Consider the following 17,726-nt stretch of genomic DNA (forward strand, 5'->3'; position numbering starts at 1 on the left):
CCTGCCTCTGCCTCCCAAGTGCTGGGATTAAAGGCATGCACCACCACGCCCGGCTTCTGTTTAGCTTTTAACCATTTAATTTTGTCTACCTTTCACGCTTCTCCTTTGCATTTTCCTCAACTTACCTCCTTTAGTTTTTCTTTTCTTTTTTTTCTTTTTTTTTTTTTTTTGAGACAGGGATTCTCTGTGTAGCCCTGGCTGTCCTGGAACTCACTCTGTAGACCAGGCTGGCCTCGAACTCAGAAATCCGCCTGCCTCTCCTTTAGTTTTTCTAATCCTGACAAATATCCTCAAGTCTGCCCCCTCTTTCTCTTCCATTATGGTCAAGGTTCCTGCCAGTTCTGGTTCACTAGTCCCGCCTTCTCGAAAGTCCTGTTCCTCCCAGTTGGCCTCTGGCCCTTATAGAGGGCGGGACCTGGCTGGAAAGGGACTAGAACTGATTCGGACGCGAGAAGGGTGGTGCTATCTGGGGTTTCCAATAAGAAGTCGAGATGGCGGAGCAACGGAACCAATAAAATCCTAGGACTGTTTGGACAGGTGGTTACGGACAGTCGGGGTCAGTGAGGCGGGCGCACGAGGGCTGTGGGCCGGGTCGAGCATCACGAGCGTGCAAATAAGACCTGTGGAAAGGCTGCTGGAGACGGTCTGCAGCGCCCCGTCTCCTGTTCGGGTGGAATCTGGGAATCCAAAACCACCATTTGAGAATCAAGCTGGGAGCAGGCTAACCTCCTGCCTGCCAGCCCGCCACCCACCCCCATCCCAGCTAACGCCCCGCCCCCCACACCGGAGGTCCGGAAGCGGACGTGATGGATACGGAAGTAGCCTGCTGTTGCCGAGGGGACGGGACGGGCAGATGCCAACATGGCAGCGGTTGGGGTTGGTGGATCTACCGCTGGGGCTGGGGCTGTGTCCTCGGGCGCGTTGGAACCTGGGTCCACTACAGCGGGTGAGATGACCTGAAGTAGAGGCGTTGCCTAAGCGGAGGTTGGGATTCTTGAGGGTGGGATGAACCTAGACTGAAGTGACAGCTCGTCCCGTGTGAACGGACCTACGTGTTAGTGTATGTGTGCGTGCGTTGTGGGGAAAAAGGAAGGAGAGAATGTGGACCATTGTATGTTGCGGATAGGAATCGGTCGTTCTGTGGGTGACTATGACTGGGGTCCTGGATTTTCAAATAAAGACCATTGTGAACGTGTGGGGAATTTCCTTTTGAGGAGGCAAAGAACATTGATAATGTTCAGAGGGGGATGGTAATCCTTAATTGTGGAAGGGGCGACGATTGTGGGGGTGAGAGTTCTTCCTTATAGAAGAGAGATACGACTCTTAGGGTGGTGGCTTCCTTATAAAGGGACCTTATAAATTGTCAGGGTGGGGCACATCCTTGTATGACTAGTGGATCCATTTTGAGCATAAAGCTGTCCTTCATTACATGGAGAGAATGTTCTGGGGATGTTCCTCCCAAATGGAGCTAGTTCTATTTGTGTTGAGGTGGGAGAGTTCCTTCCTTATAGGTCAGAAAGAACATTCTGAGGGGGCCAAGTGCTTCTATATGGCAGAGAGAGCTAATTGCAAGTGTGGGTAGAACAAAGACTAATTCATTGGCTACAAAAAGGACGACGTACAGCAGAGGGAGAACGGGCCATATTCAGTAGGGAAAATTTTCCATATGTGATTAAAGTAATCAAACTATTGGGGTGATCATATGGGATGGAGAAGCAGAACAAGCCTCAGGAGGTAGACATCTTAAACAATTGTCCCATTCATTATATTGCAACATTATTTCATTTATGGGACAGCCCTGCAAGTAGAAACATCACTTCATAGAAATCTTCAATTTCCTTATCCACAAAAGGACATTTTCCTAGTACCTTTAGAAATCAAGTGATGGGAATCTGTGTAAATCCCTTAGTACAGTGATAGGCATAGTGTAGGTATTCAATAAATATTGGGAATGCTGTCTGAGAAAGAGTGGCTTCCCTGGGAATAGAGAAGAAGCAAAGATGTGTGTCCAGAGCCTGCCCTGGTCATTTTCTCACACTAAGGATTTCAGGTTAAGAGCTAGTCAGACTGGAGCCCACTTCTCCCTGTCTTGCCCCTTTTTTTGCCAGTAGCTGAGGGTGTGGAAGCAGGTCCAGATCTCACTCTCCTTGAGTTAGGAAGCAGAGGAAGTCCCAAGAGCTGGAAGTTTTTTTTTTTTTTTTTTGATTGAGAAAAAAAGGAATGAGGTGGGTGGCCATACCCCAGTAGCCTCTGACTCCATCCTCCTATGTGTTCCTTCCACTCCCTGCAGCTCACCGGCGCCTCAAGTATATATCCTTAGCTGTGCTGGTGGTCCAGAATGCCTCCCTCATCCTCAGCATCCGCTACGCTCGCACACTGCCTGGGGACCGCTTCTTTGCCACCACTGCTGTGGTCATGGCCGAAGTGCTCAAAGGTCTCACCTGTCTCCTGCTGCTCTTCGCACAAAAGAGGGGTATGAGTCACGAATGGGGTTGGTTGGTGGGACTCCCTAAGTTAAGGGTGTAAGCACCCCTGGAAAGTTTGCTGGGAGAGTAGACTGGTGTGTCAGAGCATGCTTGGGGAGTAAGTAAGAGCATTTAAGCTTCCTGAACACTGCAGCTATGTGAAGTTGCATTTCCACTTGGCTATTCCTTATACCTGAGAACTACACTAGTGAGATTGACTGCCCACAGGGCGACAGAAGACCCATGGTTATTGAAAGATTTAATAACAGCGCTTGGAAGGTAGAGGCATGAAGATCAGGAGCTCAAGATAATATAAGTTCAGGGTTAGCCTCAGCTACATGTGATTATCTCAAAAAGAAAAAGAAAAGAAAAACTTTGTAATATGGAGAATCCCCATTACACACACGTATTAAATAGTAAAAATGTGCTTCTGTACATGACCCAGGTTCACAATTATCAACTCTTGGTTACAGAGCCATAAAATAGCATCAGTGGCTAGCTGCTCACGGCTAATCTATATATCTTTTACATATCTGCACCTTTTTAGTACCAGCTAAGTATAGTGTCGTGCACATTTTTTGTTTGTTTTTCAAGGCAGGGTTTTTCTGTATAGCCCTGGCTATCCTGGAACTTATTCTATAAACTATACTGGCCTGCCTCTGCCTCCCAAGTGCTGGGATTAAAGATGTGTAACCCCAAGGCCCAGCTATGTCATGTACTTGTACCTGCGGCTGTTCAGTATGCTTGTGCAGAGGAATGGTTAATTCTATGAGTTCAAGGTTATCTGGAGCAACATTTGATTTGGTTTGTTTTTTCGAGACAGGGTTTCTCTGTATAGGTCTGGCTGTCCTAGAACTCACACTGTAGACCAGGCTGGCCTCGAACTCAGAAATCCGCCTGCCTCTGCCTCCCAAGTGCTGGGATTAAAGGCGTGTGCCACCACTGCCCAGCTTGAGCAACATTTTAATGCTCCACTTGAAAGCAAGAAAAAGTAAGCAATGAGTAAATGAAAGTATAATGCCTCCAGTGGGGGTGTGGCTTAATGACAGTGCTTGCCTAGCATATAAAACTCTGGCTTTGATATTCACCACCACATAAACCGGTTGTGATAAATGCCTATAACCTGAGGCAGAACAATCAGCAGTTCAAGGTCATCTTTGGCTACAAAGTAAGTTCAGAGAGAGCCTGAACTATCTGGAATTCTATCTCAAAAAAGCACGTATAATAAGAAATCATACATGGAAAAATAAAGAAATGATCAAGCTGGATATGATGATTTTAACCCTGTAAGTCCAGCACATGGGAGGCAGAAGGACCATAAATTCCAAGGCTTCCTGGGCTAAAGCGAGACCCTGGCTCAAAATAAAATGAGTAAAACTTCCCCAAGCCGCCAAAGGACAGAAAAGCAAAACCAAACCTGCAGGCTTGTAATCCCAGCTACCTGAGAAGCTGAGGCAGGAAGATTGTAAATTCAACACTAGACTGGTCAACTTTGTAAGACCCAGTCTCAAAAGAAAACATAGGATGGGCAAGATAGCTCAGCAGATAAAAGCTCTTGCCATGCCAGCCTGAGAACCTGAGCCCTGTCTATCAGATGGACGGAGAAAAATGATGTCAGCCTCTAAGTTGTCCTTTGACTTCCACGCTTGCACCATGGAATCTGCATGCCCACACTCACACACAACACAAATGAATCACTGGAAATGTAGCTCAGCTATAGAGCACCTGCCTAGCCTGTTCAGGGCTGTAGGTTCAATCCCATCTTGCACACACACATCCCAGTAGTGGCTGGGAAGATGGCATCATGGATAAAATGCTTGCTGTACATGAGTGAAAAATCTGGTTTAAGCCCAGAACTCCCATCAAAACCAGGCATGGTAGCACGAATCTAATCCCAGCTCATCGTTGTGAGTTCAGGGACTGGGAGGCAGTGGCCAGGCAGGTGACTGGACACTGGCAGTCCTGTGGGCTTACTGACCAGCCAGTCTAGCTGAAAGGTCCAGCCCTGTTGAAGGTGGAGCCAGGCAGTAGGTGGCTCATGCCTTTGATCCTAGTACGTGGGAAGCAGAGGCAGGCAGAGTACAGAGCTAGTTCTAGGACAGCCAGTACTACCTTCAGAGAAACCTGTCTCAAAGAGAGGGGGGGGAAGGGGGAGAGAGAAGAGGAGGGGGAGGGGGGAGAAAAGGTGGAGAAAGCTGGACAGGTGGCTTCCAGAGGCTGAATTCAGTTCCTAGTACCTATACCACATTGCTCAAACACTTATATGTGTGTGTGTGTATGTGTATATATATATATATATATATATATATGCACATTTTTTAAAAAAACCTTAAAAAAATAAGGTAGAGCTTGAGAGATGGTTCAACTGTTAAAAGCATTGGCTGCTCTTCCAGAGGATTCTGTTTCCAGGAACCACATGATGGCGCACATTTGTAGCCCTAGTTCCAGGGGACCTGACATTCTCTTCCAGCCTCTTTGGGCAGTGCACACATGTGGTACACAATCACACATGCATACATATGTACACATACATGAACAAACACTCATTTATATAAATATAACCTTAAGGTAGAGAGGGATAGCAAAGACATCTAACATCAGCCTTTGTTTTCCTCGTCTTCCAGTCCAGGCTCTACAGAGAGACTCTTTTGAGAAGAAAGATTTAAAAAAAAAAAAAGACATCATTCATCCATAGGGCAGGGGCAGCTTCTTAGTGTATCTAGAACTGAGAAAAAGATGTTTGGGTGGGAAATGGACCATTAAGGAATTGGGATCTCTAAAAGACTTATACTGGATGTGCTGTAGCTCAGTAGTGTGTCAGGTCCTAGGTACAACCACAGACAAAGACGTCTAAAGCCTCCTTTCTGTGTCTCACAGTTCTAGGTACTTGGTGATAATTTCATTGTACACATATGTTGAGTGCAGGCCCTAAATGGGCCTGAGTCAGGAAGGTAGATCTCAGGTGGATGAACTGTAGTTGATTATCAAGCAGAGTGGGATGGAGTCACAGTTTTGTGGCCATTGTTTTTCTTTTTGTATAGTGTTGGGGTAGAACCTGGGAACACACATCTCTTAGCAAGCACCCCACCACTGAACTATATCTGTATTCCTTTTTGCAGTAAGTTGAGTATCAGAAAGGCTTTTTTTTAAAGACAAGGTCTTACTCTGGAATTCAATAAGTAGAGCAGGCTGGCCTCAAACTACCAAAGATCTGCCTGCCTCTGCCTCCTGAGCACTGGGATTAAAGGCTTGCACCACCATGCCTGGCTCAGAAAGAACTTTGGCATTGGATACTGTAGGAGAAACTACATGAGAGCTGGCAGAAGGATGGGAGCATAGTTCAGTGGTGGTGGAAGTTGAGACTGGGAGGTGGACAGAGGAGCCATGCCTGGTCCCAACCTTCAGCAGAGCCTCCTCCCACCTAGGTAATGTGAAGCACCTGGTCCTCTTCCTCCATGAGGCTGTCCTGGTTCAATATGTGGACACACTCAAACTCGCAGTGCCCTCTCTCATCTATACCCTGCAGAATAACCTCCAGTATGTTGCCATCAGCAACCTGCCAGCTGCCACTTTCCAGGTGAGTCTGCAGCCCGGTGTAGCCCCCGGGGGTCTAGGAGAGGGGAGCTATAGATGGAAGGAGGGAGGCAGCCTGCAAAGAACAGGTACTAGGTGACTTTCAGAATACTCTTGGAACTCCCTTAAATTTGGTTTGTTTATGTGTCGAAACTGAAAAGAGAGATGTTTAGATAACTGAAAATATACCTGGGGCCAGAGATATTGGCATATACCTGCAAATTCAGTACTCAGGAGGCTGAAGCAGAAGGACTTAGGGTTCAAGAACAGATTGGACTACATAAAGAAACTTATTTCTTGGGGTTCCGCAGTTAAGAACACTGGCTTCTCTTCTACGGGAACTGGGTTTGCTTGCCAGTACCCACATGGCAGCTCACAACCATCTGTAGCTCCATTTTCAGAAGATCTTTCCCCCCTAAGCACTAGGCATGCATGTGATGCACAGACATACATGTAAGCAAAACACCAATGCACAAACTGGGTAGGGATGGCATATGCATTGTTTGTATATTCTAAATGTATATAATATATAAATAATATATAGATTAAAGAAAGAAACCCTAACTCAAAGAAAAGAAAAATACCTAGAAAGAGTCCTTGAATGCTTATTGATAACTCTGAGGCAATTGTAGATAGTCTTGTATTCATAGAATGTTTATTAGAGACTCTAGATGCTAAGCCAGGGGTGGTGGCATGTGACTATAATCCCAACATTCTGGGGAGGCAGAGGCAAGCAGATTTCTGTGAGTTTGAGGCCAGCCTCTGGTCTATAGAGTTCCAGGACACCCAGGGCTATACATAGAACCCCTGTTTTAAAAAATCAAACAAATAGGGGAGTTGGAGAGATGGCTCAGAAGTTGAAAGCACTGACTGCTCTTCCAGAGGTCCTGAGTTCAATTCCCAGCAACCACATGGTGGCTCACAACCATCTGTAATGGGATCTGATGCCCCCTTCTGATGTGTCTGAAGACGGCTACAGTGTACTCATATGCATAAAACAAACAAATAAATCTTTTAAAAAGCCAAACAAATAAATGCCTATGTAGCACCCAAAGGTTCAAATCCCCGTGCTACAGCTTTCAGGCTCTGTGATTTGGCGCTCAGTCCCTTACCTTTCTGTGCCTTTATTTGCTTATCTTTTTATTTTTATTTCATCTTGTTTTCTTTGAGACAGGCTGGCCATGAACTTGTTATGTAACAGAGGATGAGTGCATGTGTTGGGATTATACGTGCGTGGCACTGGGCCTTTTTTATGAGGTGCTAGGGACTCAGCCTAGCGCTTGGTGCCTGCTAAGCAAAACTAAGACATAGCTAAGCTATATCTTCAGTGTTTATTTTTGTTTGTTTGTTTGTTTGTTTGTTTGTTTGTTTTTTGAGACAGTCTCTTGCTATGTGGGTCAATCTGGCCTTGAACTTAAGGTTTAACTCCTAAGTGCTGTGGTTTCAGTCATGTGCCACCATCCACAGCTTTCTCATCAGTGAATTGCAGATCAGAGTGGTATCCAGTTGCCTGGACTGATCGTTGTGAAGGTTGGATGTATAAATCCCGATATGGTACCCAGATGCCTGCTGGACACATACATAGTCATCTGTGACAATGTTCTGGCTTGGTTATGGTTGAGTCATTTGTATGAAGATTTCCCTTGGCACAAAGCTTTATTTATTTATTTATTTATTTTATTTTTAAAGATTTATTTATTTAATGTTTTATGAGCATCCTGTTGCTGACATAGCAGAAGAAGGCATTGAATCCAATTGTAGATGGTTATGAGCCACCATGTGGTTGCTGGGAATTGAACTCAGGACCTCTGGAATTGCAGACAGTGCTCTTAACCACTGAACCTTCTTTCCAGCCCCCAAAGCTTTATTTATTTATCACCTACTTGGAGGTGTGGTCTATACAGCAGCCTTAATTTACAGAGATGATGCCAGGTCTCAGGAGGGACGAGTGATTTGTCCTTATCACATAGCTAGGAAAACAGGATTGGGTTGTAGATTCGGCTGTGGCTTGGGACTTCTTGGCACAGTTCCTCTTTTGTAGAACTTGGGTGGTCCTTTTTTGAGATGATTTCTAGCCCAGACTGGCCTCTAACTCTACATAACCAAAGGTAACTTTGAATTTCTGATCCTCCTGCCTCCATTTCCCAAGGGCTGGGATTACAGGTGTATGCCACTGGGCCTGGGCTATACGGTGCTGGGATGGACTCCAGCAGTCTGTATGTTATGTCCACCAATTGAACTACATCCCTTAGTCATGTGGAAGGGTCTTTAGGAACTAGTTAGCCACAGGTTAGTCAGTGGTCAGTGGCTGGTTCGTTTTATTTTCATGTACCCCACCTTATCCTTTTCATTGTTCCCAAAGGCCCACAGTGGGTGCTGTCCCAATCCCTGTGCACTTCATGGGAGTTGGGACCAGCCCTCAGTGCCTTCATGTGCAACTTGCAGGTGACGTATCAGCTGAAGATCCTGACTACAGCGCTGTTCTCTGTGCTTATGTTGAATCGCAGCCTCTCACGCCTGCAATGGGCCTCTCTGCTGCTGCTCTTCACTGGTGTCGCCATTGTCCAGGCACAGCAAGCTGGTGGGAGTGGCCCACGGCCACTGGATCAGAACCCGGGGGTGGGCTTAGCAGCTGTTGTGGCCTCCTGTCTCTCCTCAGGCTTCGCTGGGGTCTACTTTGAGAAGATCCTGAAAGGCAGCTCAGGTTCTGTGTGGCTTCGGAACCTACAGCTCGGCCTCTTTGGCACAGCACTGGGCCTGGTGGGGCTCTGGTGGGCTGAGGGCACTGCCGTGGCCACTCAAGGCTTCTTCTTTGGGTACACACCTGCTGTCTGGGGTGTAGTACTAAACCAAGCCTTTGGTGGGCTCCTGGTGGCTGTTGTTGTCAAGTATGCTGACAACATCCTCAAGGGCTTTGCCACCTCCCTGTCCATTGTGCTGTCCACTGTTGCCTCCATTCGCCTCTTTGGCTTCCACCTGGACCCATTATTTGCCCTGGGCGCTGGGCTCGTCATTGGTGCTGTCTACCTCTACAGCCTTCCCCGGGGTGCAGTCAAAGCCATAGCCTCGGCCTCGGCCTCGGCCTCTGGGCCCTGCATTCACCAGCAGCCTCCTGGGCAGCCACCACCACCGCAGCTGTCTTCTCGAGGAGACCTCACCACGGAGCCCTTTCTGCCAAAGTCAGTGCTGGTCAAGTGAGAGCTGGTGGTGGTTGGGGGAACAGGGCAGGGGGTTGGGTTGGAGGGGGTTGGGCTTCTGTAGGTCCAAAAAGTTGTTGCCTGTGCCTGGCTTTTGTGGGTTGGAGGTTTTTTCTCCTGTACTTCTAGAGGGATATGGAACTAGGGCTGAATGTCACATGAACGCTTCCTGATAGATGGACTCTCCTCTCCTGGAGGAGCTTTTTAGAGCTGCTTCCTCTGCCTTGGGCTAACCTCTTTGGGAACAGGGTTGGGGTACTGCTATTCCAGGCCTTTCCCCCATGACCCTGTGCTGGAGATGTCCTGTCTCACATGCCTGGGACAGTTGCTCCCAGCCATCCTGCAGACTGGATAAAAGCGATAACGACTAACGACTCCTGGTGGGGTTCCATTTCCTATTGTGAGCTCTCCTGCACCATCACCCCGGATCATGACAACAGCGTGGTCCCTGCTGTGCCTTTGGGGCAGTTTCCCCGGTACAGAGACCCTTGAAGAGCACTCAGCCTGTTGTAAGTGTCCGGATCGAGGAGAGAGGCACAAGCTGAGGAGTTCGCATCAGCTCATCTTGGGGAGGGTGCAATAAGTGCCATTTGCTTTCCAAGAGTTTGGGATGGAGATTTGTGCTATCATTAGATCAATGATCCAGCGTGTTGGGAAAATGGGGAGGGGAGGTCCTTGAAGTGGCTGAATCTCATGTAATTGACGAGACAGAGGCGAAGGATTCTCTTCAGAAACATCCAGACAAAAAATAAAGCTGCCGATCCTCCTCCTGCAGCTCCATTGGTGTTTAAAACACCCTTCTTCCATGATGGGTGTCAGAATTGATGAAACATGGAACCTGCACCCCTGCATTCCCCAAAGCTTATTAACTCCTTAACTGTATCCCAGATGTGTATGTGTGTGTGTGTGTGTGTGTGTGTGTGTGCGCGCGCGCGCTTGCGTGGATGTATGTGGATGTGTGCACGCACACATAAGTGCATGCATGGAAGGTGCCTGGGCTGGCTTTGCTACATGTAAATAGGGCCACTGGATCTTTATTTTTGATTAATTTGTTCTGATTTTTTTGGGGTTTGTTTTTTTTTTAAGGAACTGTAATGAACAAATGTCAGGATACCCAATGCCAAATAAAGATGATGTATTTATTTAGTCCATGTGTAGCTTTCTGACCCAGGGGCCTGCTCTTTCTACATAAGCACCATTACTAACTCCAGGGTTATTAGTTTACTACCAGCCTCGCTTGCTTAGGAAACCCACCCACCGGCCCACCCCAGCTTTCTGTGTTTCTCTTTCCTTCCCGTTTTCACCACAGGTTGCTCACCAAGGTGAAGGGGTCGTAGCTGCTGGAATTGAAGATGCTGGCCTGCCTTCGTTCTCCCTTCTTGCCCTGGCCCAACTGGGACTAAACTCTTATCAGTATTAGGGGTAGGGTGAGGTAGACATGGGAACTCCCTGTCCTCACCAACCCCTGCCCCACATAGGGCTGACATGACTAACCTCTGTTAATGGGCCCACCTCTACTCCTGCTATCTTTACAGTATTTCTTAGGTGAGTTTCTGCAAATAAAATGTTTTGCACCTTGTGAAGTTGGGTTGGAAAGCCTGGAAAGAATGAAGAAAGGAAGCACTCAAGCCTCATGGATATGTTCCACAAAAAAGCTTTTATTAAACAACAAGGGCTTGTTTATAAACAACACTAAAGGGGCCGGGAGTGTAGCTCACTGGCGGCATAATAATCCAGCACGTAGAAGCCATGGCTCCTATCCCAGAGCCACAAGGAAGAAACAGAAACGCACACTGCCAAAGCTACAGGGGACAAAGGGTCAGTCCTGCTGTTTGGTTCGGGAGGCTTCCGCATTGGCACGGAGCACAGCCCCTGGGGAAGGGTAAGGGCGCTGCTGGAAGAGGGGCCCAGCTGCCGTGGTGTCAGCCCCTGTCTTTGCCTCGTTCCTCTTGGGGAGTCCTGTTGACCATGTGCCCCTGGGGACGACAGAGAATTAGAGTACAGCAAGAGGGTAGAGTGGGCCTCCCTTAACTGCCCGAGATTAAAGCATGGAGGCAATCCTGAACAAAGACGAACAAAGGCTTCACTTACCGGGGTGCATCTGAGTATGAGCTGGGGTCCATGGGATCTAATTCTTCATCTTTCCGGCTCGTCGCTATAGAAATAAGTAGCAGGATAAGTTCTTTACTTGAGACCCAAGGAGCCCCTCCTCATGGGAAAAAGTAATACCAGTGATTCCCATGGCTTACAGCACCCTTCAGAAGCCCGGGTCTAGGCATCAACTAGACATTCTGTGCCCTGGTACCTCATTTGACTCATGTAAGTCCCGAACTCACGTGCTTACCTTTTTTGTTCTTGGGGTAAGGAGCCAGTTCCTCTCTGCGATGGTGGCGCCGGTCTTTGCCTTCTTCCCGGTCTGCCTTGTCAAATGCCCGCTCTCGTTCCCTATCCCGATCTCTCTCTCTATCCACTTTGTCATAGTTGCGTTCTCGTTCTCGGTCATTCTTCTCGTGGTTTCGGTCTGCCTTCTCATGGCTCCTGTCTGGCTTCTCATGACTACGATCTGACTTCTCATGATTTCTGTCCACCTTTTCAAGATTCCGGTCTGACTTGTCCTCAGCATCTATGGTAACACACAAATCCTGAAGCCCCTCTCTTACACATATGGTCTCTTCAGCCTCTCTCCGAGACTGCAAGAATCACTTAAGCAAGCTGGGCATGGTGGCACATGCCTTTAATCCCAGCACTCGGGAGGCAGAGGCAGGCGAATTTCTGAGTTCGAGGCCAGCCTGGTCTACAAAGTGAGTTCCAGGACAGCCAGGGCTATACAGAGAAACCCTGTCTCGGAGAAAAAAAAAAAAAAAGAATCACTGAAGCATCCCTATATTTGCCAACTCACCTGCATTACTGTTCCTGAGTTTCTTGGCAGATTTGGTAACAACAAAGTTAGGATCATGTGGTGAGAGCCAGGACACAAGGTCTGTCTCCACATTCCAATAGTAAGGGAGTCCACTGTGGGCAGTGAGAAGGAAGAGAGTGTCAGCTCAGATGTCCCTTATACCACCTGTCACCTCAACCTGTGTCCAGATCTCCTTCATGGTCCCACATGTAGATGTCTTCCCTCTCAACCCACAGTAAGAGAGGACACCAGGAAGGGCAAAGCCAGCTGGCCATCCCACCTCATGTTGGTAGGCTCACCAAGAAGGGTCAAACACCTTGTACCAGCTCGGTGGCAGACCCTCTATCCGGGTGGCCTCATAGTCAACAGGATCATCATCATAGTCTTCAGCAATAATCTCTTCCTCAGGCTCTGGAAGAATGGGGAAGGAGAAAAGCAGTTGAATTACCTGATAGTGATGGTTGGTATGTGTAAGAGGGGGTTCTCCTCCTATTCTCAGGCTTTGGAGACATGACTGACCACTCACATCTACACCACTGTGCAGGGAAGACAGAGAAGTACATGCTCAGAGTTGATAATCTTCAAAATTTTGATATCCAATCAATTCCTGAGTTCAGATACCGTGTGGCATTGTATTATCCCAACATATTTCAATGAAATGGCTTGGAACAGTAGGGGGTTTGCCTAAAATAATGACTAATCTATCCATCTCCTGAACTTCGATGGGTTTCTGACTCACAGATATTGGACAACAAGGAATTAATCTAAACATTGCTCTGACTCTCTTCCTAGGGGCGGATATACAGCAAGCTTGCAGCAGGCATCTAGTGATAGTAGAATAAAGATGGTGTCTCTTATCAGCCCAGTGCCTGGCCATCAGTAAGCATGGAACAGATTTCAGCTCTGGGTATAATTAACAATAAAATGCATGTGCCTACAACATCATAGTGACACCAAGAGAAATGTCAGGTATGATTGTCCATATTGCTAATAAACACTATCAGCAGTGGGCTCAGTACTCAAGAAGATTTAAAAGAAACACTAATGATAAGGGGTTTGCCTGAAGCCCTGGAATCATATGCTAACACCACCAAGAAAACAAATATCAGTGTTCATTATTAGTACTATTAAGCACAAAGTCTATGTCTGGCACAAAGTAGTCTTGTAATAGATGTCAGTTGTCCATAAAATAATATGATGCACTTTCCAGTGCCTAGCACACCATATAGGTCAAAACTCATGATCCACTTTATTACTATTGGCAATAATGTATAATTAGCACCTAGTAATACAGTAAATCTTACTGATAGATCATCTTTTTTGACTGTTAGCATATCATATGTGCCAGGCAGTTAGGCAGCCCCAAATAAATGTTAATGGTTACGGTGCCCATCACCCAAGTACCTCTGCTGAGGTAAACATAGAGCATCAGCCCCTTGTCACTGTATTTGGCACATAGGAGACTGCAGGATATATGAGATATCTTTTTGCACCCTTAATCCTAGCATTAGGGAAGTGGAAACAGGCAGATCTTGGTGAATGCAAAGTCAACCTGATATACTACACAATGGGTCCCAGGCCTGCCAGAACTACAGAATGAGACCATGTCTCAAACATTAATTAGTTAAATACCATGCAGTCATGGGTTTATTTTAGTTATTTTCTGACAGACACACACACACACACACATAAATATATATATATATATATATATATATATATATATATATTTGGGGATTACAGATTAATGCCACTATACTTAGCTCTAATTTTTTATTTTTTGAAGACTGTGTCTTGCCAAATTGCCATATCTGGCTTTGACCTCCTGGGCTCAAGCCATGTTTGTAGCTCAGCCTCCTTAGTACCTGAGAATATTTGTACTTGCCACCGTGTCCACTTGATTCATGATTTAATTTAAAGCTATCCTTCCAGCCTTACACTTCACACAGTACCCACCTACCACGAAGAAGTAATGAACATCAGAAAAAATTATATCGACTACGAGATGCCTGCCAGGCCATGCAAGATATCAAGTATCAAAACCAAGGTGCGCAGGGCTACACAGAAAAAACCCTGTCTCGAAAAACCAAAAAAAAAAAAAAAAAAAAAATCAAGGTGCTGGTCAAGAGATATACTTCAATAGAGCACATCCAAGAGCTTTGGTCTAACCCCAGCAGTACAAGGGGGCGGGGGAAGATGCACACTGGACGGCAGAAGATGGCAGAGCACTTACTTAGCAAGCACCTAGGTTCGACCGGGGCGGGAGAGGGCGGAGAATAGGGGGAATAAAGAATATAATAAATAGCAGAACGTCTATCAACACTGGCACATGATAGATGCATCTGCTTATAGTTTTCTCACCCGGCTCCAGATGTTTGAGGATGCCCCTCTTCGCCAAGCGAGTCTGCAGCGCAACAGGAAGCGGCATAGTGGGTTGCTGACCAGACCTAGAAACTGACAAGACAGTACTGAAGGGCAGATCTGATTAACATTTCAATCTGGATAGCCAGTAACCATGCGCCACCCCACTGCGTGTGTTCATTTGACCCCCTACACACACACACACACACACACACACACACACACACACACACACACACACCTACGTAACTGCAACAGTAGCTGGAAGAGAACAAAAATGCGTGCTAAAAGATGAAAGAGATATGTAGCAGTACGGCCAGAACTAGTATTAGCAGAACTCTCCGGACCCAGGCACTGGAGACCGGATGGACCAAAGACCCAGTTCCTCTCTAGACCAAGGCTCCACCCATCGCCCAAGGGACCAAGTGCCACACACCCGCAACCCAGAAATGGGATCACCCAACGTTCTCAAAGTCTGCACTGTGGGCGGAACCAAGGCGCTAGGATGGGGGAGATACAATGGCAACGCCATCTACAGCTTTAAAAGAAAGCTTACACCCCGGCCTTACCAGTACAACTGTGCTGTTAGTCAAAGTCTATCTCCTTACTCTCCTCTCCCTCGTTGTCACAATGCTTACCAACACCGAAGGGCTCTTGGTTTAAAGCACAACACGCTTCTCGACTCTCCCCAGCTACAATTAACTGGTCGCCTCCGAAGCTTACAGGGAACGGATGTGGCCCTCTTGGCTAGCCAATAAGAGCGCGCCGTTGGCCTTACGTAAGCAGAGAAAAACCAATTGTTCCCTTGGTCTACGCGCCTCAGAGCTTGTGGGCGTTTCGGAGCGGGGGGGGGAGTGTCTCGCCCGCGCCACCGACTGCTCCAGGCCGGACGCTGGCGCCATGGAGGAGTACGCTCGCGAACCTTGGTACGGCGATGGGCACAGGCTTCGGGACAGTCCGTGCGACGCTCAGGCGGACCACGGGAGGCGGGTAGGGAAGGCAGGGGCTGACGCGGGAGGCTCGGAAACTTCACTGCCTCAACGCATCCGGCATGGCCCCTCCCACTCGGACTTCGTCAAAAAACCGCCACCGTGGAGTGTCCCAGTATGTGCGGTGTGGGACAAACTACCGCACTGTTGCCCTGGCTCTTCTTGTAGACCCCCTTTGTGAGCCAAAAGAGAAACGCTGGGCAGATCCATTCCGCCGACGGCGAGGGAGGAGAGACATGGAGCCAGTATCCACAGGGTTTCCTCGTGTGACTTTTCCCAGGCTGGCTTTTGACATAGGACAGGGCATGTGTGAACCCTCTGTGGGCTAAGAGATGGCACCTGGCTCTTCCGCACGGTCTTTTGATTTGTCCGTTTTAGGTTTTAAAAGGACACAAGGGTTTCCCTGAACGTGCTTTTTGTGTCAGAGAACCAAGTGTCAGCCACCCTGTTTATATTGTACTTAAATAACGTTAGCTAGTCAACACTATTGAGGCCTGACAAGACAGTCCCCCCCCCTCTCCGAGACAGGGTTTCTCTGTGTAGCCCTGGCTGTCCTGGAACTCACTCTGTAGCCTTGAACTAAGAAATTCTCCTGCCTCTGCCTCCCAAGTGCTGGGATTAAAGGCGTGCGCCACCACCGCCCAGCACATGACAACTCTTTACTGATTTTTGATAGTAACAAAAACCATTTTGTTTTTGGCTCCTGGTTCTAGAATTTGAGGGACTCTGTTCTTCAAATCTAGTTTCAGGTAGAATTCTCTGAGAATACTGTATTGTCAGAAACAGCCTTAGAGGGTAGAAGTATTTAGCTCAGTTGTAGAGCAGTTGATTTAAGCAAGAGACAGATTGGGGGAGGGGGGGCAGGAGGTCCTAGGTTTCAAAGCCATTTGATTTTTGATAATAGAACAAACAGTTATATTGATGCTTGCTTGTAATTAAGAGTACTATTCTACCAGTAATAAGCCCCGCGTTGGAAGGCTATGTGATGAGACACCTCCCCTATCTCAAAAAAAAATTTTTTTTCTCGCTTTTGTACCACAGATTTACAAACCTTTTCCTTTAGGTTTTGTATGTTTGTTTGTTTTGAGACAGTCTCACTATATAACCCTGGCTGGCCTTCTAACTGAGTAGACCAGGCTGGCCTCAGACACACAGATCTAACCTCCTCTGCCCCCAGAGTGCTGGTATTAAAGGCACAAACTTTATTTGTGGGACAGGGTCTCCTTTTAGAGCCCAAGTTGGACTGCCAACTTGTGATCCTCCTGTCTCAGCCTTCCAAGTGTTGATTACAGGTGTGCAGAACCACATCTGGTTTTCCTTTCTGGCTTTAAGGGGAATATAAAGAGTGTCAGAACTAATTTCTTGTCATCTGAGGTGTTCTGTATCAGTCATGAGCTTGCCCGTCTGGTTCTCCAGGCAGGGCAGGGTCTCACATTAATCCGATCTTTTCCTTCCTGCTTGCAGCCCATGGCGAATTGTGGATGATTGCGGTGGCGCTTTCACCATGGGTGTCATTGGTGGTGGAGTCTTCCAGGCTATCAAGGGCTTCCGAAATGCCCCTGTTGTGAGTTGGGCCTTCCTCCAGTGGTGTGGGACTCTGCGGTCTTGCTGACATAAGAGAACTGCTCAGAGCATACGGAACATTCTGTTGATTGTTCACCTACTGTGTGTTGGGCCTGGCTTCTGGATCTAGGATTTGAGGGATTCTGTTCTTCAACTATCCAGCTAGAACTCTGGAAATACTGTACTGTCAGAAACAGTCTTAGGGGCTAGAAGTATTTGGCTCAGTGGTAAAGCAGTTGATTTAAGCAAGTGTGGGGGTGTGTGTGTGTCCTACGTTCCATCCTTAGAATTAGAATAAAAAAAAAGGGTTAGCATCAAATTTTAAATGTGTATACAATATAGATTTTACCTCAAGACAGTCTTTGGGTTAAAATTCTCTCTATATGGGTGGTAGTGGCACACACCTTTAATCCCAGCCCTCAGGAGGTAAAGGCAGTCAGATCTGTGAGTTGAGGCAAGTCTGGTCTACAGAGTGAATTCTGGGACAACCAGGACTACACAGAAAAAGCCTGTCTCCCCACACCCCCTCAAAAAATCCTCTATACAGGAAAATGACAGGAGTTGGACAGAAAGAACCTTTTTTGTTTGTTTGTTTGTTTGTTTTTCGAGACAGGGTTTCTCTGTGTAGCCCTGGCTGTCCTGGAACTCACTCTGTAGACCAGGCTGGCCTCGAACTCAG

At 47.2% G+C, this 17,726-nt stretch overlaps 3 protein-coding genes across 11 annotated transcripts in view; 2 read left to right on the plus strand and 1 right to left on the minus strand.

Annotated features, from left to right (window-relative positions):
* The first annotated feature begins 759 nt into the window (after window positions 1–759).
* On the plus strand, window positions 760–10,847 carry Slc35a2 (solute carrier family 35 member A2). Of its 2 annotated transcripts, none has more exons than XM_021187970.1 (5): window positions 760–946; window positions 2,291–2,473; window positions 5,891–6,042; window positions 8,484–9,217; window positions 10,545–10,847. In XM_021187970.1, the coding sequence occupies exons 1-5, from the start codon at window positions 862–864 to the stop codon at window positions 10,570–10,572; spliced, it is 1,182 nt and encodes a 393-aa protein (XP_021043629.1). In that variant the 5' UTR covers window positions 760–861; the 3' UTR covers window positions 10,573–10,847. The 2 variants fall into 2 exon arrangements, with proteins under 2 accessions (XP_021043629.1, XP_021043631.1); XM_021187972.2 differs by having other exon boundaries at window positions 843–946; window positions 9,074–9,217; window positions 10,545–10,812.
* A 25-nt stretch (window positions 10,848–10,872) lies between these two features.
* Window positions 10,873–15,228, minus strand: Pqbp1 (polyglutamine binding protein 1). 8 transcript variants are annotated; one of them, XM_021188096.1, is made up of 7 exons: window positions 15,134–15,228; window positions 14,496–14,581; window positions 12,434–12,545; window positions 12,135–12,247; window positions 11,580–11,858; window positions 11,327–11,390; window positions 10,873–11,211 (listed from the first exon to the last, which is right to left on the minus strand). In XM_021188096.1, exons 2-7 carry the CDS (start codon window positions 14,560–14,562, stop codon window positions 11,055–11,057), a joined length of 792 nt encoding a protein of 263 aa, XP_021043755.1. In that variant the 5' UTR covers window positions 14,563–14,581; window positions 15,134–15,228; the 3' UTR covers window positions 10,873–11,054. The 8 variants fall into 8 exon arrangements, with proteins under 8 accessions (XP_021043755.1, XP_021043756.1, XP_021043754.1 ...); XM_021188097.2 differs by lacking the exon at window positions 15,134–15,228 and adding an exon at window positions 14,932–14,958; XM_021188095.2 differs by lacking the exon at window positions 15,134–15,228 and adding an exon at window positions 14,737–14,958.
* Window positions 15,229–15,339: 111 nt separating this feature from the next.
* Window positions 15,340–17,726, plus strand: part of Timm17b (translocase of inner mitochondrial membrane 17B) — a 7,524-nt gene continuing 5,137 nt past the window's right edge. Inside the window, exons 1-2 of the mRNA XM_021188360.2 lie at window positions 15,340–15,421; window positions 16,949–17,048. Coding sequence (XP_021044019.1) covers window positions 15,396–15,421; window positions 16,949–17,048 — 126 coding nt within the window. The 5' untranslated portion in view covers window positions 15,340–15,395. The remainder of the gene's footprint in view (window positions 15,422–16,948; window positions 17,049–17,726) is intronic.

Source organism: Mus pahari, chromosome X (genome assembly GCF_900095145.1).
Source record: "Mus pahari chromosome X, PAHARI_EIJ_v1.1, whole genome shotgun sequence".
NCBI lineage: Eukaryota > Metazoa > Chordata > Mammalia > Rodentia > Muridae > Mus > Mus pahari.